This window comes from Urocitellus parryii, chromosome X, assembly GCF_045843805.1.
Source record: "Urocitellus parryii isolate mUroPar1 chromosome X, mUroPar1.hap1, whole genome shotgun sequence".
Lineage (NCBI taxonomy): Eukaryota > Metazoa > Chordata > Mammalia > Rodentia > Sciuridae > Urocitellus > Urocitellus parryii.
In genome coordinates, this window is record NC_135547.1 from 32,078,481 (window position 1) to 32,102,950 (window position 24,470).

Here is a 24,470-nt window from a genome sequence, read left to right on the forward strand (position 1 = left end):
TAGACTGAACCATTAGTAGAATCATTATGTCCAGAGCAAGGGGGGTGTGAGTGTTCTGGAATTTCTCACTGAAAAGAGTACACTTAAGAATATTCTGTACTATTTGGATTATCACATCTTAAAAAAGGAACATTGATAAAATAGAATATATCCAAAAGAGAGAAATCAACTTCATAAATGCTATAAATACTAAAGTGGAATGATACAAAGAAACAAGAATGGCTAACCTGGAGAATAAGAAAGAAGAAAAGCAGCTGCTGTCTTCAAATGTTTCAGGCATCATACAGCAGAACAAGGACTAAGTGGGTATTTTGCTTAACCTAATGAGTTTAGTTATCCATTGGAGTTTAGAAACAGGAACGAGCTGCTTCCCTGATATTCAAACAGAAACGGAATAATAACCTTAATAGGGGTACTGCAGAAGTCTGGAATGGATAACCACTCTGGTCTACTTCTATTTCTTAATCTCTCTAAATTTCGGTTTCCACCTGTGAAATGAAGGAGTTAGATTTAAGTTGGTTGACCCCTTAAGTTCCTTCATTAGTCAACAAACCACTACTGGTTGTCTACCATGTGCCAGGCACTGTCAGGCACTGCCAGGCATTGGGGGCGGGGGGGGGGATGAGAACGATTGAGCCTCTGCCCACAGAGAGGTCACAATCTGGTGGGAAGGCAAATACATGAACAGATAATTTCAATACTTTCAATGAGAGACATAAGCACATAATCTCCTGGAAGCACAGAGGGGCACTCAAGTGTATATAACATGGAGAAAGGATTATATTTAGAAAGGCTTCCTGGAACAGCCCTCCAGCTATTTCTACCACAAAAAATTATACAAGGATACTGAGAACTAGAAGTGCTTTAAAACACTAAGTAAATGCACACAAAACACTTTAGCTTGCCCTAAACTGGTGCTTGCTAAAGATGAATTTTTCTATTTACTGGTGGTTGCAAACTGTCCAAATACAGTCATACATGGATTAATAATGGGGACATACTCTGAGAAATGTGTCATTAGGCAATTTTGTCATTGCGTGAACACCAGAGAATGTTCTCTTTTTTGATACTGGAGATTGAATCCAGGAGTGCTTAGCCACTGAGCCCACATCTCCAGTCCTTTTTTGTAGTTTATTTAGAGACAGGGTCTCACTAAATTGCTGAGGCTGTGCTTGAACTTGTGATTCTACTGCTCAGCCTTTGAAGCCTCTGAGATTATGGGCATGCAACATCGCACCCGGCTGAGAGAATGTTCTTACACAAACTAAGTCACTAGGCAAGATAAATCTTATGGAACCACTGCCATCTATGTAAATCTCTTGCTAACCAAAACAGTCAATATGCAGCACATGACTACAGTTCTTAGGTGAGAGGAGTTAGAAATCTAATTAAAAAAAATTAATCAAGGAGAGCAGAGTTCTTTGTGATTTTTGCTCTGCCCTACAAATCTTAATCTATACCTTGGCCATTTGATTTAATCAAATCTTTATGCATGCTGTTTCTTCTCGACACATAACACATCTGAACTATCACTTTTTCTAAGTAAAAAAACTGAAGCTTGTTACTGTAGAGGTCAAATGATAAAAATGAAAATTTTATAAACTGAGAAGTTAATTTTAGATGTATTATATGATAAGTAATCATTCTAAATTCTATTAATTACTTGATCTGATCTCTGAGAAACTAGTTAATGCCTCTTGACCTTATTTTTTGTATTTATTTTGCAAAGTATATACAGTGAAACTTAATACATGGAATAATTTTCTTATTCAAGTTTATGTTTTAACTTTTGAACTGCCATTCTATATTTGATATATACAAGAGTATATGCAGCACATACAGGTTGAGAACCTCAATCCAAACATCTGAAATCCAAAATGCTCCAACATCTGAAACATTCTGAAAGCCAATATGTCACAAGTGGAAAATTCCATAGTGGCCCTCAAGTGACAAGTGGTAATCAAAGTGCAGGCACACTAAAAATATTATGGAAGATTACCTTTAAGATATGTGTATAAAGCTGGGCATGGTGGTGCATGCCTGTAATCCCAGCAGCTTGGGAGGCTGAGACAGAAAGATCCAGAATTCAAAGTCAGCTTCAGCAACGGCGATGTGCTAAGCAACTCAGTGAGACCCTGTCTCTAAATAAAATAAAGAATAGGGCTGGGGATATGGCTCAGTGGTCAAGTGAGTTCAATCCCCAGTACCCTCCCAAAAAATGTGTATAAGAAATAGATGAATTTCATGTTTAGACCTGAGTCCTGTCCCTAAGATATCTGAGTATGTACATGTAAATATTCTAAAATCCGAAATAATATGAACTAAAACAAATCTAAAATTCAAACCACTTTCATCCCAAGTATCTTGGAGAAGAACTATTCAATCTTTACATATAATTAATTATGACACATAATAAGTAATATGAACTCCTGTGACTTACCACTTTACATTTTACCAATTAGAACAGCTGCAATAGCAGAGTAGTTTACTGTGTACTCTACCCCATTTGCCTGTCTCTCCCATAGAGGTATCCACTATCCCAGATTTTACATATGGTTCCCTTAACTTTTTCATTTTTAAAGTTTCATCAAAACATGCATGTATATATATTCATAAACAATACATGGGTAAGTTTTGTCATTTGTGAGCTCTGTTTTCACTGATGTATTTCAAAGAAAAAAATGTTGGACACTAAATATCATTGCACTGCGGAATGCGGTGGTACATGCTGGTAATCCCAACGGCTCAGGAGGCTGAGGCAGAAGGATAGCAAGTTCAAAGCCAGCTTTAGCAACTTAGTGAGGCCCTAAGCAACTTGGCGAGACCCTTTCTCAAAATAAAAAATTTAAAAAAAGGCTGGAGGAGCTGAAGTTGTAACTCTATAGTGTGCTTGCCTAGTACATGTGAGGCATTGGGCTCAATCCTCAGCACCACATGAAAATACATAAAATTAAGGTTTGTTTCCATCTACAACTAAAAATATTTTTTTAAAAAAGGGCTGGGGATGTGCCTCAGTGGTTAAGTGCACCTGGGTTCAATACCTGATACAAAAAAAAAAAAAAATCATTGCACTAAAAAAATCATCTATTCCTGTCAAGTATAAAGGCCACTCTTGGCATTGCATACACTCCAGTTGCACTTAAATCTTAAAACTGTACCCATATCCACTACTTTCCCTCTGTTTCTCCTCCACCGAGGGTTGCCAGATTTAGCAACTAAAAACAGAATGTTCAGTTAAATCCAATTTCAGAAAAATATAATATAAATGTATTTGTTGTTTATCTGAAACTGGAATTTAACAGACTGTTCTGTACATTGTCAGCAACTCTAATTCATACCCAAGCTAATTAGATGAACCAAAAAATCCTGTGTGTTTAAAAGAATTAAGAAGGAAGAATCACATGGCCAATGTCATTATATAAATATTCTTCTAAATATTTTACAACATTCACTGAATGGGGGAAAAGATCTATACATTTGCATATTCAGTCAAAGTTTTTCTGGACAGGGCATTCAGTGCATATGGGTAAATGCAAATACTATACCTCCCCCCACCTCCCACCCCCCCCCAAAAAAAAAAAAAAACTCAAGAAGGCTATTGTAACAAACTGACAAAATTTCTAGATATTTAAGTTGACTTATAGCCATTGTTTATATAGATATTTATATAAAACTATTCTCATTCTACGAGGCCAACATCACCCTGATTCCGAAACCAGACGAAGACACATCAAAGAAGGAAAACTACAGACCAATATCTCTAATGAACCTTGATGCAAAAATCCTCAATAAAATTCTGGCGAATCGGATTCAAATACATATCAAAAAAATTATACATCATGATCAAGTAGGATTCATCCCTGGGATGCAAGGCTGGTTTAATATACGGAAATCAATAAACGTTATTCACCACATCAATAGACTTAAAAATAAGAACCATATGATCATCTCAATAGATGCAGAAAAAGCATTCGACAAAGTACAGCATCCCTTTATGTTCAAAACGCTAGAAAAATTAGGGATAACAGGATCATACCTCAACATTGTAAAAGCAATCTATGATAAGCCACAGGCCAGCATCATTCTGAATGGAGAAAAATTGAAGGCATTCCCTCTAAGATCTGGTACAAGACAGGGATGCCCTCTCTCACCACTTCTGTTCAACATAGTCCTCGAAACACTGGCCAGAGCAATTAGACAGTCAAAAGAAATTAAAGGCATAAAAATAGGAAAAGAAGAACTTAAATTATCACTATTTGCAGATGATATGATTCTATACCTAGCAGACCCAAAAGGGTCTACAAAGAAGCTATTAGAGCTAATAAATGAATTCAGCAAAGTGGCAGGATATAAGATCAACACGCATAAATCAAAGGCATTCCTGTATATCAGCGACAAATCCTCTGAAACGGAAATGAGGACAACTACTCCATTCACAATATCCCCCCAAAAAATAAAATACTTGGGAATCAACCTAACAAAAGAGGTGAAAGATTTATACAATGAAAATTACAGAACCCTAAAGAAAGACATAGAAGAAGACCTTAGAAGATGGAAAAACATACCCTGCTCATGGATAGGCAGAACTAACATCATCAAAATGGCGATATTACCAAAAGTTCTCTATAAGTTCAATGCAATGCCAATCAAAATCCCAACAGCATATCTTGTAGAAATAGATAAAAGAATCATGAAATTCATATGGAATAATAAAAGACCCAGAATAGCAAAAACAATACTAAGCAGGAAGTGTGAATCAGGCGGTATAGCGATATCAGACTTCAAACTATACTACAGAGCAATAGTAACAAAAACAGCATGGTACTGGTACCAAAACAGGAGGGTGGACCAATGGTACAGAATAGAGGACACAGTAACCAATCCACAAAACTACAACTATCTTATTTTTGATAAAGGGGCTAAAAGCATGCAATGGAGGAAGGATAGCATCTTCAACAAATGGTGCTGGGAAAACTGGAAATCCATTTGCACCAAAATGAATCTGAATCCCTATCTCTCGCCGTGCACAAAAGTTAACTCAAAATGGATCAAGGAGCTTGATATTAAATCAGAGACACGGCATCTGATAGAAGAAAAAGTTGGTTATGATCTACACGCTGTGGGATCGGGCTCCAAATTCCTCAATAGGACACCCATAGCGCTAGAGTTAACAAATAGAATCAACAAATGGGACTTACTCAAACTAAAAAGTTTTTTCTCAGCAAAAGAAACAATAAGAGAGATAAATAGGGAGCCTACATCCTGGGAACAAATCTTTACTCCACACACTTCAGATAGAGCCCTAATAACCAGAATATACAAAGAACTCAAAAAATTAGACAATAAGATAACAAATAACCCAATCAATAAATGGGCCAAGGACCTAAACAGACACTTCTCAGAGGAGGACATACAATCAATCAACAAGTACATGAAAAAATGCTCACCATCGCTAGCAGTCAGAGAAATGCAAATCAAAACTACCCTAAGATACCATCTCACTCCAGTAAGACTGGCAGCCATTAGGAAGTCAAACAACAATAAGTGCTGGAGAGGATGCGGGGAAAAGGGCACTCTTGTTCATTGCTGGTGGGACTGCAAATTGGTGCAGCCAATTTGGAAAGCAGTATGGAGATTTCTCGGAAAGCTGGGAATGGAACCACCATTTGACCCAGCTATTCCCCTTCTCGGTCTATTCCCTAAAGCCCTAACAAGAGCATGCTACAGGGACACTGCTACATCGATGTTCATAGCAGCTCAATTCACGATAGCAAGACTGTGGAACCAGCCTAGATGCCCTTCAATAGATGAATGGATAAAAAAAATGTGGCATTTATACACTATGGAGTATTACTCTGCATTAAAAAATGACAAAATCATAGAATTTGGAGGGAAATGGATGGCATTAGAGCAGATTATGCTAAGTGAAGCTAGTCAATCTTTAAAAAACAAATACCAAATGACTCCTTTGATATAAGGGGTGTAAACAAGGACAGGGTAGGGACGAAGAGCTTGAGAAGAATATTTACAGTAAACAGGGATGAGAGGTGGGAGGGAAAGGGAGTGAGAAGGGAAATTGCATGGAAATGGAAGGCGATCCTCAGGGTTATACAAAATGTCATATAAGAGGTAAGGAGGGGTAAGTCAAGAGAATACAAATGGAAGACATGATTTACAGTAGAAGGGGTAGAGAGAGAAGAGGGGAGGGGAGGGGAGGGGAGGGGGGATAGTAGACAATAGGACAGACAGCAGAATACATCAGACACTAGAAAGGCAATATGTCAATCAACGGAAGGGTAACTGATGTGATACAGCAATTTGTATACGGGGTAAAAGTGGGAGTTCATAATCCACTTGAATCAAACCGTGTAATATGATGTATTAAGAACTATGTAATGTTATGAACGACCAATAAAAAAAAAAAAACTATTCTCATTCAACATGATCAAAATGAGGTTAACTGATACAGGTAAAATAAACATCAACAGCTAACTTTCTAGATTAATCAATTGAAAGTATGTTGTCATTAAAAAAGAGAATCACACACTACATATATAGTTATTTTAGGACACTTTCCTCCCTTTATAAAAAGGATACTAGAAATATTTCAGATATACTATTTTTATATCAATCAAAAAACTGATGAACCTTCTGCAACAAGAAGTAGAATTTGCTTTTCAATTCTGTCAACTCATACTCTAAACATCCTCCCACCACCTGAGGCACTAATAGAACCTAGATATGAATAGCAATAGATACAAATGTGTATTAAGAACCCATGTAGCCAGGTGTAGTGGGGCAGGCCTATAATCCCAGTGGCTCAGGAGACTGAGGCAAGAGGATTGTGAATTCAAAGCCAGCCTCAGCAACCTAGCGAGGCCCTAAGCAACTTAGTGAGACCTGTCTCTAAATAAAATATGGGGACTGGGGATGTGGCTCAGTGGCTAATCACCCCTGGTACCAAAAAAAAAAAAAAAACCATAGATTAGATTCCCTAAATAGAAGCTACTTGAACTGCCTTACTAGGCTCACTGCAAAACTCACATTTTGAAATGAGCTACTGACATGGTTGACCACAGTAGGAATATAAGTTGGTTTTTTAGAGCTTTGACCATTAGTTTCCCTGCAGGCAATTACTGGATCTTCATTACTCATGCCTTAGGGTAATTAGGACTTAAAATCATGGTATAAGTAATTAAATCTACTTTTTAAAAAGAACATTGAATTTCTATATTTTCAAAGAGCCAGACCTCATAAGCTATCCTACCTCTAGTTTCTCACCTGTTACCTATAGGCAGATTTTCTGCCTTTTGGGTTTGGTGTTTCTCCACCTATTAGAGTTATCTGAAAACAAACAAACACAACTTATAAGGCTTTTGCAAATAGGGAGAAATGAGTGTGCAGGCGAAACCTACATTTGCCATCTATTTCACATTTAACTAAACACCTAGGAATGCAAAAAACTACCTCCTATGATATAAAAATAAAATTAGTGCAATCTAATTCTTAACATCACCATTTCCAAACTTCTTATTATATTTCATGAAAGAAATATACCAAACCAATTGGGCACTGCACAGAGAAATGAACTAACTAGGTCTTTATTTTCGTGCCTAAGAGGACTTACTTCTTTTTCAGAGAATAAAAGGTGGCTGGCTATGAAGAAGCCAAGTAAAAAGCAGCAATGACATTGAAGTAGTACTAGAGTGAGTTTGGTGGAATAAAGCCTGTAGCTTGGGAAACATGTTTCTTATAGAAAGGTGACTCACTCTACAATGTAATTTTGTTTTTATCCCCCTCTTCTGCCTTTGCCATAAGAAAAACAAAACAAAACAAAAAGTAAGATGAGCTTAAGCAGTGTTTCAAGCAACTGAAATAAGCAGAACAAAGAACAGCTTGCTGGTACAAAGAAAGTACTGAGATTCTAAGGTCCTTGAGGTGAACTGGATATGAGCAAAGATAAGGGAGTAGCCACTCATTAAAGTAAACAGCTAATTAAAGGGTTCTGATTTCTAAAGCCCAGCAAGCTTGAAATAGTAAGATTTGATAGCAAACCAAGACCAACACTAAAGTGCTAAGTCTAAGCATGGAATCAGAAGGGTTCTGGTGCTCAGAAAACACTGACATGGAGTCCTATTATTGCCAGCTGAGGCCAGACAGGAAAAAAAAATGCAGCAGCAAAAATCAGAAATCAAAACCAAACAATCGATCAACAAATATATGAAAAAATATTCAACATCTCTAGCAATTAGAGGAATGCAAATTAAAACTTCACTGAGATTTCAACTCACTCCAGTCAGAATGGCAATTATCAAGAATACAGGCAACAATAAATGTTGGCGAGGATGTGAGGAAAAAGGTACACTCATATACTGCTGGTGGGACTGCAAATTGGTGCCACTATTGTGGAAAGCAGTATGGAGATTCCTCAACAAATTTGGAATGGAAACATCATTTGATCCAGCTATCCACTCCTTGGTTTATACCTGAAGGACTTAAAATCAGTCAGCTTATTATAGTGATGTAGCCACGTCAATGTTTATAGCAGTTCAATTCATAGTACATTTTAAAATGTCATGTTTTTCATGTTTTAACTACGCAGTAGAAAACAAATCACTCAAATTTCCCTGGACATAAGGCAATACTGGTTTACTAACAAGACTGACAAAAAGCTGACAAAACAGTTAAAATAATCACATAACAGGGAATACACTGAATCCTCCAGATGTGAACTATTTTTAGTTCACATATTATTATTTGAATGGTCATTTTAAATTTTAAATATGATGAAAGCCCAAAAGTAGAAATGTATCAAAAGTACCTATTTTATCAATGATATTGACAGAAATGGTGAGAAAATTCAGCACAATGGCTCTATATTTTTTGAAAGTATGTTTTATGGCAATATTTGTAAATAACCTTTAATGAAATCAAAGGAAATTTAGTGGTGAAATATAAATCTGTTCACACATAAGGTAAATTACAAACTTAAAGTAGACCCTTAAGCAACTCTCTTGTCTAAAATGACAAACTGATTTTTAAAATATTATGTATATATTATATTTCCATGTCATATTCCTATATTTTCCATATATTTCCATGTCATTTTTCAATAATGTGTTTTATTGAAAAAAATAACCAAAAAAATCGTGTTCTTTGTCCTACTCAAGAATGTTACACGAAAAGCATTCTACTCTGCACACTTAAAACCATTCAAAATACCTACATTAAAAAAATAACTCTGGAGTAAGGCAGCAATATCATAATATTCCAATTAAGTAGGTTAAAATAAAAATCAGATCTATTAATGTTTTAAAGTAATTTCTAGTAAAAAATAGACAGAAACAGATAACTAAAATTATGCCTGTCTGGAGAAGTCAATAACTATTGCAAACATGTGAAATCACCTTGTAACTTACTTTTTAAAAAGTAAACAAACAAGATGTTGGGCTGCAGGCCACATTACAGAAACTTTATCAAACTAATATGTTTATAAGATTTTGTAAGTTATCTAACACATTCAGTGTAACACTTAATTGTAAAAAGTAAATAGCAGTAACTTGTAAATAAAAATTAGGGGGCTGGGGTTGTGGCTCAGTGTTAGAGTGCTTGCCTAGCATGCATGAGGCACTGGGTTCAATCCTCAGCACCACATAAAAATAAAAAAAATAAAGATATTGTGTCCACCTTTAAACTAAAAACAAAAAAAAATAGGGCTCTAAAGTACTTGTAAAACCCCCTTTAAAAAATGCAAATGGATCACTTCTATGATCAGTGAACTTACATTTCAGACTTCAAGATTCCTGGTTGAGTTCACTGATAATCACCCAAGACAGGCAGAGGAACAAAAGTCAAATCAAACCATTTTTTTTTTAAATTAAAGAACATTTACAGGTATTATCTCTGATAAAAAAGGTCTTAAAGGAAAATAAATGGTAAACTAATGACTTAACTAAGATTCTGTTATAAAGTATAGGGTTTTTTTTGGGGGGGGACAGTACTAGGGATCCTATAAATAGGACTTCATGCATGCTAGCCAAGCACTCAATTTTTTTAAGAAAAATTGAGAAAAAGCCTCACTAAATTGCCCATGCTAGTCTTGAACTTGTGATCTTCTGCCTCCCCAGTAGCTGACATTATAGGAATGCACCACCACATCCAGTTAATGGGTAAGTTTTAATTTTCATGTTCTTCTTCACCATCACAAATGGAAAATCAAACATATTTTGATAACATTTAATATTAAGCACTATATAAATTCAATTTTTATGCTTTTTTGATTTGAAATTCTCCTTCTGCAATTTTTTATGAAAAATGTATGAAGGACTTAAATATTCTAGAAAAATCTTAAATAACCTAGAATACTTACGTACATTAAACATTTTATAGGTCAAGTTTAAGTCTTTTATGATTTATTATAAAAAAGCTTATTCAATCTTATCAGCATCTTAAATAGTAATTACTATTCATGTAATTTTCAATTACCTAGTTATCAGGAATGCATTTTTCCCATTAATTTAATAGTCAATAGAGATTTGGTTAGGTAGAAAATGTTAATAACTATCATGTATCTCATTGTGACTACTAGAAAACACATATGAAGGAGGGGAAAAAAGAAATATTGGGTAAGTGAGTTGTGGCCAAAAGTATGAGTCAGAATTATAAATAATTATCCCACCACAGTACCATGGCCTGACTAAACAACTGACAACAATTTATAAAACAATTAACAGAAAAAAAAATCTGGGGATAGAGACTTTTGAGTGGCTCACATCTGGGTTACCCTTATGAACAAAGAACATGCTGGGCATGGTGGTGAAGGCCTGTAATCCCAGCAACTCGGTAGACTGAGGCAGAAGGATTGCAAATTCAAAGCCAGCCTAAGCAACTTAGACTCTGTCTCAAAATAAAATGTAAAAAGGGCTGAGAATGTGGCTCAGTGGATACGCACCCCTGGGACCCTGGGATAGAGATAGAAAGATAGAAAGATAGAGAGTGAGCCAGAGAGAGCTAGCAAGAGAGCAAGAGCACGAGCACGCAAGAGCTTTGAAAGACAGTGAACAGTAGTCTGGGATTCCATCTTTTTCAGTAGCAAGGTCACTTCCTGATCTGGCTTACAATCAATTATGTCAAAGCTTAAAAAGAAGGGCATAAAAAAACTCTCCCTTTTATTATTTCAAAGTTACTTATTTCAAAGTTCTATATAACCCAAATGTCAGGAGTTAGCCTTGTCATTTTAATAATTTACATGTAAACTAGAACACCACAAAATGTTTATAGTTTAGAAAATGAAAGTAGGGGTGACCTAGTGTTTTAAATCTTCATTCAAAACCATTTGTTTAATTACCACAAGTTAGTAAAATTTTACCTCTTGCTGTCTTACAACAAGTCCCTAACCTACCCTAAGCTGTCAATTTTTCCACCTATCTAAAAAATTGTCCTATCACACAGAACTGCAAGACAGTCAGAAGTGACTGTGTATTAAGAAAAACTTTGAAAATGAATGTCCAACATTAGTAGGCATTATGGAGTTATTATTCTTTGCATGTAACAACACATAGAACTATATAGTACTAATTTTTTATTTTGAACACATTTACCCAGGAAAAAAGTTAATAACAAGAATTTGATATAAGGGCAGGATAACTGTCAATATTTCCCAAGGTTTCACTGTTAACATTTAATATTTATTGAGTACAGGATGTCCCCAAGTTACAAAGGTCCTATAAATACAAACCACTGTTCTTGCCTCAGTCCCTCCCCTACTTCTCTTATAGTAACTGGAATGTGTGGGAGGGGAGCTGGGATGATTAGGTAGAGATCTGAGTGTACCAGGAAGTTTGAAAGTAGAAGAAATTATGAAGGGAAGTGGAACACCACAGAACATGCATACTCATCAACTCAATTCCCATCTAAACCTTCTGCTGCTGCTACACCTCAACTGTGGATATTTCTCCATGCTGGGAAATAAGGAAAAGGCTAAAATAAAGAACAGCAGCCTAGAACTATGACCTGGGATATAACAGGGATAATAAAATTCATTTAAAGGAAAAAGTCATTTACCTTAAGCCCTTAATCCAATTCAATAAAAATAAAGTACACATTGCAAAATATCAACAGACCTACTTGCTCTCACTCATCAAGGTACTAATTTTATCAAGCTACTGAATTCAGTCTGCTTACCCATCTTTGTGTAATCCAATAACCCATACCCACCAGACACACTACTAAAAAAATTTCACTTACGAATGTATATATCCAATTTAACTGACTTTCCCCCCTACTCCTTCCCCAAAGTCCTTCCACTCTTCATATTTCCTCCATCACTGTTCCTTCTCAGTTATAAGGGACAAGAACTGTTATGCTAGGAAATCTCTGTAGTAATGTTACTAGGAAGGAGAAAGATGGCAATAAAGAGTGGATTTGGGGCTGAGGAAAATGTTCAAACTACCTGTCATTTTAGTTTGATATGGGAAAATAAGCATATTTTAAGAGTGTTTTTTTTTTGTGGGGGTGGTACTGGGGATTGAACTCATGGGAGCTTAACCACTGACCACATCCCCAGCCTGTTTTTATTTTTCATTTTATTTTGAGACGGGTCTCATTAAGTTACTTAGGGCCTCGCCAAATTGCTGAGGCTTCTAAACCATGAGGATTACAGACGTGTGCCACCACATCCAGCTAAGAGGTTTTTTTCAAAAACACTTAAATTGTTACTAGTACTGCTAATAACCAGGAAGATTACTTACCCAGTATCCTAATTTAAATAAAGGATTTCCGAGACATACTTAAAAGAGGACTATGGGTTTTAAGTTCATCCATAGCTATTCATACCAGTTCAAGAATAAGGCCAGAAACAATACTCCTATCCCTTCTCTCAAACCTACTTAGTGATCAAACGCTTGCTTTGGACAAACCAAGCTTGAATACAGCACAACATGGCTGTTTACTGGTTCTCTAGAAAGTTTGACCCGCAGTCCATCAGAACATTCAGGGTTCAATTATGGTATGGAGGGGTCAGAGTTGTGGTCCAGGGGTAGAGCACTTGCCTAGCATGTGTGAGGCACTGGGTTCCATTCTCAGCACCACATATAAATAAATAAAATAAAGGTCCATCAACAACTAAAAAAAATTGTGGTATAGAAAAAATGTTAAAAGTTTTCCATCTTGAGTTTCTAATAATTTTATGTGCCACCCTTGGATTTTAAAAAATTGATCCTCCCTCTTTTAAAATTTTAAGGATCAGTGACCCATGGAGAAAGTAAAACTTTCTGCTCTGAAGTCTATTTGTGCAATTAAAGTTCTCCTAGGGGGCATTATTAGAACTTAACTGCAGTTTTGGATAAGATGTACTAATCTTAAAATGAAACCATTCAACGTATGATTTAAATAAAAATTAAAGATAAGATTTTATCATTCAATGCTAACGGTATATACTAACAAGCTTACTATAATAATTTCTAATTCAGGAAAGTTACTTTTCGAAAAATATCACAATATCTTAAAAGTAAAATCTTAATGAAACATACAAAAATCAGTTTGTTTCCATACCAATAGCAAATTGTCTAAAAAGGAAACAAAAACGCAACACCATCTGCAATAGTTTAAAAACCCTAAGAATAAACCAAAGATATGAAAGAGCTACAATGAAAATTTAAAAACGCTGATGAGAGAAATCAAAACAGATACCAAAAAGACATCTGAAATTCATGAATTAGAAGAATCAATAGTTAAAATGTCTGTAATACTAAATCAATCTACAGATTCCATGTGTTCCCTATCAAAATATCAGTAACACTTCTCACAGATCAGAAAAAAATTACAAAATTCATATGGAACCACAAAACATCCTCAAATAGAGAAAGCCCTGAACGAAAAGAATAAAGCAGGCAAAATTACACTACCTGACTTCAAAACATACTGCAAAGCTATAATAATTAAAATTAAGTGGTACTGGCATAAAAAGACACACAGACCAGGAATAGAGCAGGAGCCTGGAAATAAATACACATATCCATCCCCAACTGATCTTTGACAAAGGTGCTCAGTACATGCACTGGATAAAGGACAATAAATTGTGCTGGGGAAATTGGATATTCACATGAAATTAATCCCCTATCACCAATTGACTTAAAAAAATTCAAAATGGATTAAAGACCTAAATGTAAGACCTGAACCATGAAACTACTAGAAGAAAACATAGATGAAATGCTTCAGGACAATGGAATGGGCAAGGATTTTTACCATAAAAGCACAAGAAATGAAAATAAAAATAGAAAAATTTGTTTATACCAAGTTAAAAAGCTCTGCACTAAAAAGCTAACAATCAACACAGCAAAGAGACGACTTACAGAATAAGAGAAAATATTTGCAAGCTATATATTTGACAAAGGATTGATAACCAGAATATATAAAGAACTCAAGCAACAGCACCCCCCCGCAATAATCCCACTTAAAATGACATTTAGTTACAAAGTTACATTTCTCAAAAGAAGACATACAAATGGCCAACAGGTACATGAAAAAAAGTACAACTTCCCTAATCATCAGGGAAACACAAATTGAAACAGAACCACAACAGAGAATCACTCCACTCCAATTAGAATGGCTATTATCAAAAAGATAAAAGATAACAGGTGCTGTCAAGGATATGGAGAGAAAGGAACCCTTGCACACTACTGATTGGAGTGTAAATTAATACATTGTGGAAAAACAGTATGGAGGTGCTTCAAAAAATTTTAAAATAGAACTACCATATGACCCAGCAATACTACTACTGGGTTTATATCCAAAATAAATGAAATCAATCCAAAGAGATATCTACAGGGTAATTACCAGGAGAGAGAAGCAACTGAAATTGTTTATCAACTGGTGAATAGATAAAGAAATGTAGAACATATATGCAATGGAATACTATTCAGCCATAAAAAGAATAAAAACTTGTTGTTTGTGACATCCTGTATAGAACTGGAGATCATTATGTTAACTGAAATAAACCAAGCACAGAAAGACAATTGCCACATGATCTCACTCACATGGAATCTAAAACAATTGATCTTATAGAAGTTGAGAGTAAAATGGTAGTTACCAGAGGCTGGGGAAATAAGAAGTGAGGGAACACAGATTACAGTTGATTAACAGGTACTAAGTTACAGTTAGGAGAAAGAAGTTCTGGTATTCTATGACATAATAGAGTGACTACAGATAATGATAATGCACTGTATAATTTTTCTTTAAATCCAAAAGAAAGATTCTGAATGTTTTCGCCATAAAACAATGATAAATAAAGAGACAGATTTACCTTGATTTAAACATTACACAAAGTATACATGCATCAAAACATCACATGGCACCTCATTAATATGTGTACTTCTTATGTATCAATTTAAAAAGTAGAATTCTACTTTGCTAAATAGAAATGACTTATATTATTGTAATGTATGGAAATGATACCAAAGCTTAAACCTTAACAGAATAACCACCTCCAATTTAGTAAATACAAAAGATCAATTGTGCACATTTAGAAGTTACTACTATACCTAGCAATACTAATAAGCATGAGCTCCAAAAACAAACATTAATGGAAGTGACTTAAATATTTGTCATAGTTCTTCAATATCCATATTTTGAGCAAAATAAATAACATATGTATAACTTTAATTATTTCAATTCTGAGTTTTTATGAGATAAAAATGTTAAGTGAACACAAAAAAACTTAAAGACCCATCCAATTATTCAGTCTTTTTCTTTCCTTTGTTTATTCAAAGGCTGTGAAACAAAGATAACATTTCCTATTAAATTTCTAAACAGTTTTCTCAAATTATAATGAACTCATCTAAAGGCCAAATATTCTTTCTACAACCCATAGAAATCATTTTTGTTAAAGTATTATTTGGGAGTTTCTGATGAATCAAGATGTTTTTAAAGCACTTCAGCTAAGCTGTGATGATACAGAGTCTAAAATCCTATTTGCAAATATATTTCCTAAAGGTCACCCTTGATCTTGAAATTTATTCTACTTGGTATTACAAAGGATGACCAATGGATGCCAGTGATTCAATGCATTCAATCTAAAAGACAATGGTTAACATTGGAACTGAGATAATTAGTATGAAGAAATTGCTGCATGAACATGTTTTTGTTAAATTCTGTATGTTTAAAATGTTTAAAAAAGTGTTTGGAGGAAAAAAAAGGTTTCATGGGCTTGAAAGCAACTGACCCTGATGGAATGCCAAATTATAAACTGCCAGACAGCTGCAGCTGGTAATAAAATGCTAAGACCTGAAGCACTTTAGCAGAACCTGATTATATGGTAATCCTAGCATCTGAGAGAAGGCAAAAGAGCTAGAAGAATAACTGATAGACTGGTTGCTATAGTAACCAAGATAAATTTGTATACTGACTGGGAAAAACATTGGGGTTGTCATCAGTTATGAGGCTCACATTTTGTCTTAGGTGCTTTCCCCTCAATTTTGAATCATGAGAGGACAGAGCACCCAATTAAAGATTTATCTGGTTAGCTGAATAATATCCAAAAGAAAAAGGGGAACAGGCTTTGTGAATGTTAGTAGAAATTACCTTAGCTCTGGATAGAAAATAGAAATGTAGGTTAATTATCAATTCAAGTCAATATCAGTAAGGCATCATCATAAGGTACCTATAATTTTTGTGACTTTATTTATTTTTTGTTGTAGATGGACAGAGTACTTTTATTTATTTTTAAAATTTTTATGGAGTGCTGCTGAGGATCAAACACAGTGCTTCATATGTGCTAGGCAAGTGCTCTGCCACTAAGCTACAGCCCTGGCTCCAATTTTGTGACTTTAAATATTATCAGAGATATTTCTTACAGGTTATTAATTTCTTGAATATAGGGTTATTTAAAGCAGACCATTTATGTGTATGTAAAACAATATTAAATGGTGGAATTTGTCTTATCTCAGTTACGCAGGACTTAGGAAGCAGCTTCATAACCTGGTCCCCTCACCCCCTCCACCTCCTTCACTACAACTTTCATGAGCTACTTTTCATACTCTCTTCCTATACCTCATTACCCCAAGATGTACTCTCCCCAAATTGTAGCCAGAGTGTGAAGAGGAAATAGTTTAAAAAAAAAAAACTGTTGACTTTATTTAACAAACAGCTTCTTTAAGGGATTTACCTGAAAAATTCATCTGTCATAACAACGAACTGAAGAGGACACACACAAGAGTGTTGTACAAAGGTTGCATGCTAAAAATTAAAAGTTTTTTTTCCCTGTCCTATAAGATAGTTAATGAACTATTTTTATCCTAAAACTGTATAGGTATTTATATTTTTTAAAATTAAATTTTGTCTACTCTATTTTATGAAGTAGGTTACCAAAAACAGAATAAAGCTTTCAACTTACAGATTCAAATTGATCCCCCCAAATTGCCATATTGCTACCAACTGTCCTACCTAAATGAGTCACCAATTGACAGTTGGAAGTCACTAAATTTAGAACTTAATTTTACTAATTAATATCTTGAAGGTTTTTCCACTTCAATATGATAAGACTGTGATAAAGCAGCATTTATAAATGAATTTCTATCAATCCACAAAATCAACAGCAATCAAATATAATCTATGATTAAATGTCAAAAACTCAGGAACGAACGGCCATAAAGGAGGTTTTGCCTCCCTAAAGTAATTCACATCATGCAAATATTGTTTAAATAAAACTGCATAAATTTTCAATTCAGAGAGAAACATTTCTGAGGGCTAAGTAAAGCAAGAAAGCTGAATTTTCAACAAAGACAGTTTTGTTTTTTAGATGTAGCAATTCTTCCAGACACTTTTATCACAGTTCCCATAAGTTAATCAATATTTTGCCATTACTCTAATCTAAACATGGTAGTTGCAAGTAACACTAACTAGACTCCTAAAAATAAACTAATATGAACTCTGTTCTACATAAGCCAGTCTGCCACCATTTTCATTCTGACTTGGAGAAAAGTAGTGAGCAATAGGATCCTAGAACAGTCAATGTCCTTTGACAAGTAAAGCATGAAGAAATAGTCATGTTAGATAGAAGTAGAACATCTTAGAAGTCTGGCAAACAGGGTATGTATCAGAAACCTATATCAGGGATAACCAGCATTATTCTCCCCAATTCCACATGGCAGCATCATACAAATGAGGAATCAAGAAACCTGGGTTCAGTGCTGGGTGCAGTGGCACAAGCCTGTAATCCCAGCAGCTCAGGAGACTGAGGCAGGAGGGTGACAAGTTCAAAGCCAGCTTCAGCAACTTAGTGAGGACCTAAGCACTAAGCGAGACCCTGTCTCTAAATAAAACACACAAAAAAGGCTGCAGATGTTGCCCAGTGGTTAAGCACCCCTGGGTTTAATCCCCGGTACCCCCCCCCAAAAAAAAAAAGAAAAAGAAAAAAGAAAAAACAAAATCAAAAAACAACTTAAGTTCTAGTTCTAGTCTACCACTAATCAGCAGTGTTACTTCCCCTCTCTGAGCCTAGGTTTCACTTTCAGTTCAATGGGAGGACTGGGTTAAATAATGGGTCCCTTCCTACTACAAAATGTATGGTTCCCTCTTCTGAGGCCTCAAATATATTTTGGCTGAATACAGTGTTCAAAATGCTACATTTATTTTTATAACATGTTCTCAGTGTCAGCCTTTAGAATGTGTAGATATAAGCTATAGGATTTAGCAGAGGCAATCAATTAATATATAATTTATCCAAAAAATAATTTCAAATCTATTGGTCTTTCTTGAATCATGTACCAAAAACATCAAGTTTGTTAAACTCAAAGTTGTGTGTGTATGATTTCCAAGAACAAAAGCTTATCAATAAAAGCACACTATCAAATCTCCATACAATGACAGGCATTTAGAGTCAGAAGGGTTCTCAAAATGTAATCTCAATTTAAAGATGAGGAAATGAAATGACTCAGTTCAGAGCTCCTTTCTACTATACCACAGTTCCTCTTTCCTTTCCTGCTAATATTAACCATGATACCAAAGAAAATGACAGACTGTGAAACTGGTCTGTGTTCTAGTCCTGGTTCTGCCATGAATTTGTCATAGCACCATGGACAATTCACTTTCCTTCTATGGGCTTCAAGTTTTCACATTTTATAAGAAATAGTTTAACTAGATGTTCCTCCTATTTAATAACAGAAAATAATCTTATAAGATTCCTTTCTGACAAAAATACATATTCCTGAAAGAAAAAGTGGGAATTTCTAGTGAAGAGAACTGAAAAGTTTGGGCTGCTGGTTTTAATTTTATTTTTGATATTGGAGATTGTACCCAGAGCACTTTAACAGTAAGCTACATCTCCAGCCCTTTTAATTATTTATTTTGAGACACTAAGTTGCTGAGGCTGGCCTTGAACTTGTGATCCTCCCAGCCTCCCAAGTCACTGTGATTACAGCAGTGTGTCACTGTAACTCTGATTTTTAATTTTTTGGGATTGAACCCATAGCTATATGGATGAGATGCATCCTGAGCTTCCCCTGCCAAACCCTGGGTTAAATTTTGAGACAAGGTCTTGCTAAATTGCATATCTTGGTCTCAAATTTGTGATCCTACTGCCTCAGACTCTCTAGCAGCTCGGATTACAGGTGTGCACCACCACACCTAGTTGGGATGCTGGTTTTCTTTTTTCACATTTTTTATTGGTTCATTACAGTTGTACCTAATGATAGGATTTTTGTTACATATTCCTACAAGCACAGAATGTAATAATATAATTTAGCCAATATCAATCCCCAGAACATCCCCCCTCCCTTCCCTCCTCCCACATGGTGGTCTCTTTCCTCTACTGATCTTCCTTTGATTTTCATGAGATTCCCACCCATTCCCCACCTTTTCCTCCCTTTTTCCTCTCTAGCTTCCACATATAAGAGAATACATATATCCTCTGACCTTCTAAGTTTGGCTTATTTTACTTAACATAAGGGTCTCTAGTTCTGGGTTGCTGGTTTTAAACTGATGCATCAGTTCAATTCAGCAAGTTGGCCCTAAAGTATTTGACCCAGAATCTATTTGGGGAGAATCTCCCTGACCCCACTCTATACATAGTATGGAGGAAGCTATGATGTACTAGAAAAAAATTCCGGACTAATGAGTTTGAAGAGCTGGTTTCAAATCCCAGCTCTGACACTTACAAGTTGTCTCTCCTAAAATAATCCACTTAACTTCTCTGAGTCTAAGGTTCCTTATTTGTAAAACCGGAGACAGGAATAAAGAAACTAGACCTAAAGTATCAGTCAAAATAAAGCATTATAAATATAGTACATTTTGCAAACCTGGGCAAGAGGAGATGATCTGCCACTGTGAAAAAGTATGTTGTACTGAACTCAAAACTCTTTCAGGAAAAAATTGCTAATTTTCAACTTTTTACATTTACTTTCAAAGAGCAGATTAACAAAACTGAAGACAATATTGGATGGGCAATGCAAGAAATACATTTTTAGGAAATGGACTGTATACTGGAATTTCACTATCAATAAAAACACATGAGATAATGCTCAACTGTCTGCTCAGTTAACTACAATTTGAAGAAAAGGTCTGTGTGTACCCAAATAGACAAAGCAAGGAGTATTTCTTAAAAGTGTCCATATCCAGTCTATTTATCTCTTAGGGTTTTTAAGATGTGTTACTCCAGTTCATATCAAGGGACAGAAGATAATTCTGATGACCACATATTGAGTGATGCCTTCTATTTCTACAAATCAAGATTTCTCACTGAGTTTCTAGGTAGGTAGTTTTCGGTCAAATGGGCTAACAGTACCTTATGCAAACAAACCTGCCACAAAGGATAGAGGAAAATGTAAATGATCCTACCCCTTTCTGTCCTCTGAATATAGCTAGTTCTTTTCAGATGTAATTCTCCAGATGAGTTTATTTTCTTCCAAATTCTTTCACTAATGCAGCAGAGCCACGAAATCCAAACAGATCCTATATTCTGTTAACAGAATTTTTTTTCAACATACTCAGATTTTAGGCAACTCTAGAGTTAAAATTAGGAAGCTGAGTCCCAAGGATATTATTATTATTATTATTATTTTTCACCTAGTATCAAAGTGTTTAAGAAGCTATATTATCCCAGAGGGAGGAAGTGACTATCAGTTCTATCAAAATGAGTCATCTAGTTTAGATGTGGGCTGGGATGTAACTCAGTTGGTAGAGTGCTTGTCTCACAATACTTCCAAGTTCTGGATACAACCTCCCAAAGCAAACACTGTAAAGATAACAAATTTGCTAATGTCCAGAAAGAAAGACAGGAATGAATATTTGAATGCTTTTCTGTACCAAGTACTGGACTAAACAGTTTACATAGGTTCTGAAATAACTGTTATTTGAGATTAAACTTATTCAATGAACTTAATATCCACATAATTCTAGATTGATAATCAAGTAAATGGATTATTTCCTTCCCCCACTCCACACACACACACACGTACTAAAGGATTCAGACTCTCATTTAACCTGAAATGATAGTTCATTACTTTGAAGGGAAAATCATGCACAAAAATTTTAAAGTAATACAAAATATTTGAAAATTCAAATTTATTTTTATTCTCTACTATGTAGCTATGAACGTGTCTCAGATATTGAACTTGAAGGAGATTCAGTGTTATCTCAAGATCTGGCATTACCATCCCCAAATCTCACAACAGTGAAGTAATATGAATGTTAGTGAGAACATAAACATGTGCAATCTGCCAACATACATTTCTTTCTGATTTTGTTGCTGTAAGTTTTTTGGTATAAGTTGTGTATAATAAAGATTTTAGAATGATTTCTAAAATGTACAGATAACTTTATTTATCAAACAGGGTATTTCTTCCACGGGGTAAGCATGAGAATTGAAGGCTGTTGAACTCCCAGAACCATATTTGTGATTTATACTAACATACAAATTTTACCAATTCTAAATTCTTACAGCATGAAAATATATTTCACTGCCACTAGTTCCACTCATGTTAGTAGAAGAGTTCAGCAAAAACGCTTTAAACACTATTTCGACTTTGAAAAGTAGAAGAGTGGAAAGTAAGTAGAAGTTCTGGTCAAGGGAAGTATTCCAACTATTGTACTTTCAACTCAGAATCACCCACATTAATCACCACTAAAACATCTTGCAAAATTAGATAAAGGGCACAATGCTGGGACTCCCGGTCCAAGCACCAGATTACTCAGCACTTGTTTGTACCTCTGTAATCTGTTGTATACATTTATGTCCGGCTCCCCTTTTAGATCACATCCTTCTCCCCAATGGTAAAGGTCTTGTCTTTGATTCCGTTTGCCTCACTGTAAGGTGCTATTTTAGTAAAACACTGTTGATTCAGAATGTCTCGGCTAGAGGACTTCCTTAAGTAAATAGCCAATCTTTCCTCTACTCCTTTTCTATGCAAGAAAAAGTGGACAGCAAGTAGGTAAGAGTTACAGCTATCTCTGACACCAATAGATAAGTTAGCGGTAAAAGAAAAAAAAAATTGGGAAGTGCAATTTCTCCTGTTACCGCTCCTTTAATCTATGGTCCCCGAGGCCAAAGCGGATGTTTGAAAGGTATGTCTGGACCCCACAAATAGAAATCTCCGGTTCTCAAGCACGTAAACAGTCCCACTCAAAGAAGGTTGAATATGACGAGACAGGGGATCCGAGCGAGCACCCGGGCTGTTCTTTAAGGAAAGGGGCGGGAGGTGCCCGAGGCGGACGATTCTTCCTTCTCCAACTTACCCTACCCTAAGGAGCCCCAGATCTGGGCTCTGAAGTGCTGAAGTGAGACTGAGAGGAACAGCAGTGGCGGACACAGCTGGACCTGGGAGGGGTGTAGGGGAAAGCACAGGAGAAGCCAGGGCACTGGGATGCCCAGCTTTTGGGCCATATAGCTTCATTACTTACCCTACAGGGTGCACATCTTCAGGGGCATCATAGAATTCCTCCGTGTCGCTTTCCGACGCCATTTATAGGACACACCCGCGGGTGAGGGGGCCGGCACGGAGGAAGGGTGACTCTCCCGTCTCCTCCTCTTCGTCCTCCACCCGGGCGAGACTATGGGGAGGTGGGTCCCAGGCGAGGTTAAGGAGGGAGCAAACGATCTGGAGTGAGAAGCCGGCTAGGGAAAGGGGGGCCGCCCTCAGTTGCCGGGCTGCGGGAATGAACCGCAGAGCGGCTGTCTGAGGAGGCGGCAGTGAGTCCAAGGACTGTTGCTGCCGCCGCTCCCGGCGATAGGTGTATAAGGAGCGCAGGAGAAGAGGCGGTGGCTCTTCTCAGTGGGGGAGGGCGGGCGTGCCGGCGACAGCAGCTCCAATTTCTCCCGCAGCAGCAATTACAGCAGCTGGGAGAGCTAGTTGTCCGCAAAATACCGACGCGCTCCTACCCTCGCGAGACTTCGGGAGGGGCCGGTAAAAGCGTGGGCGGGGCGAAGAGGTGGCGGGGGCGGTCCCAGAGAGGCAGCTCTGTGATTACTTATGCCTGGGAAGCCTATCAAAACAGCGCAAGCGCGTTAAAGGCGTTGGGTGAGGGCAGGAAGTAGCGGAGAAGGGAGGGGTGAGCCTCCTAAAGGGAGGAGTCTAGGACCTGCGCGGAAGCAGCGTGGAGCCGCAACTTTGTGGGCGCGTGCCCGACGTAGGTGGGGTCCGGCATAGCGCTTTACCCACTAACTATACCAATTCTTACAGTTCCAAAGAGAGGCATTTAAAAGGGATAATTTTGAGTCTGCTTTTTTTTTTTTTTTCTTGTGAGGGAATGCTGTCGGGAACTGTTGGTGTGGGCATTTTGATGTGTATTTACGTTGCCTTAGTAGCCAAGCCCAAAATATCCCACCCTAGGGCGTCAGCAGGTCCACCACCTCTAGAGCGTTACAGGAATAACCCGACTTATTCACAGCAAGAGCTCTTATTGAGATCCCTAGATAGATCCGGACCACTGGAGGATAGGGTCCACGAGAGATACGCAGGGAGTGTCCCAATTCCATGGAGTAATGATGGATTTATTGCTGGAACTGAGCCAGTATAAGGCCTCTGGTTACTTTTTCCTCCACATACCCCTGTTGCTGCCCCTCTTAATGTGAGCCAAATTCTTACTGCCCAAGTTGTGCGTCAGCCAAATGGTAAATATATGTTGAGCAGATACCATTGCAAGGCTAAGATAGTAACTTGATACTGATCTTCGATTGCTCAATGTCCAGTGATGAAAATAGGCACTTTTTGAAAGACCGAGATAGTCTTTCTTAAAGAACAGATCGTTGGTCATCAAAGTGATAACATTGACTTTCACTGCGATCACAAGACACATTTATTTTTCCCACTGACGTCATGATAAGCAGGCTCTTGGAGCTGTTTATGCAGCTTCAACTTATTACTCAAGATGGCAGCAGAAAAGAATGGATTGAGGCCAAAGACATTTCCTCAGAGAGGGTAGAATGGAGTTAAGGGATTCTTGTCATGCAACCATGGCAAAGTCCGGTATGGCATGGTAGA

The 24,470-nt window shown here is 36.7% G+C and overlaps 1 protein-coding gene across 1 annotated transcript in view; it reads right to left on the bottom strand.

Annotated features, from left to right (window-relative positions):
- The window catches only part of Wdr44 (WD repeat domain 44), a 98,887-nt gene extending 75,557 nt beyond the window's left edge, over positions 1-23,330 (bottom strand). Inside the window, exon 1 of the mRNA XM_026409079.2 lies at positions 22,891-23,330. Coding sequence (XP_026264864.1) covers positions 22,891-22,952 — 62 coding nt within the window. The 5' untranslated portion in view covers positions 22,953-23,330. The remainder of the gene's footprint in view (positions 1-22,890) is intronic.
- Positions 23,331-24,470: the final 1,140 nt, after the last annotated feature.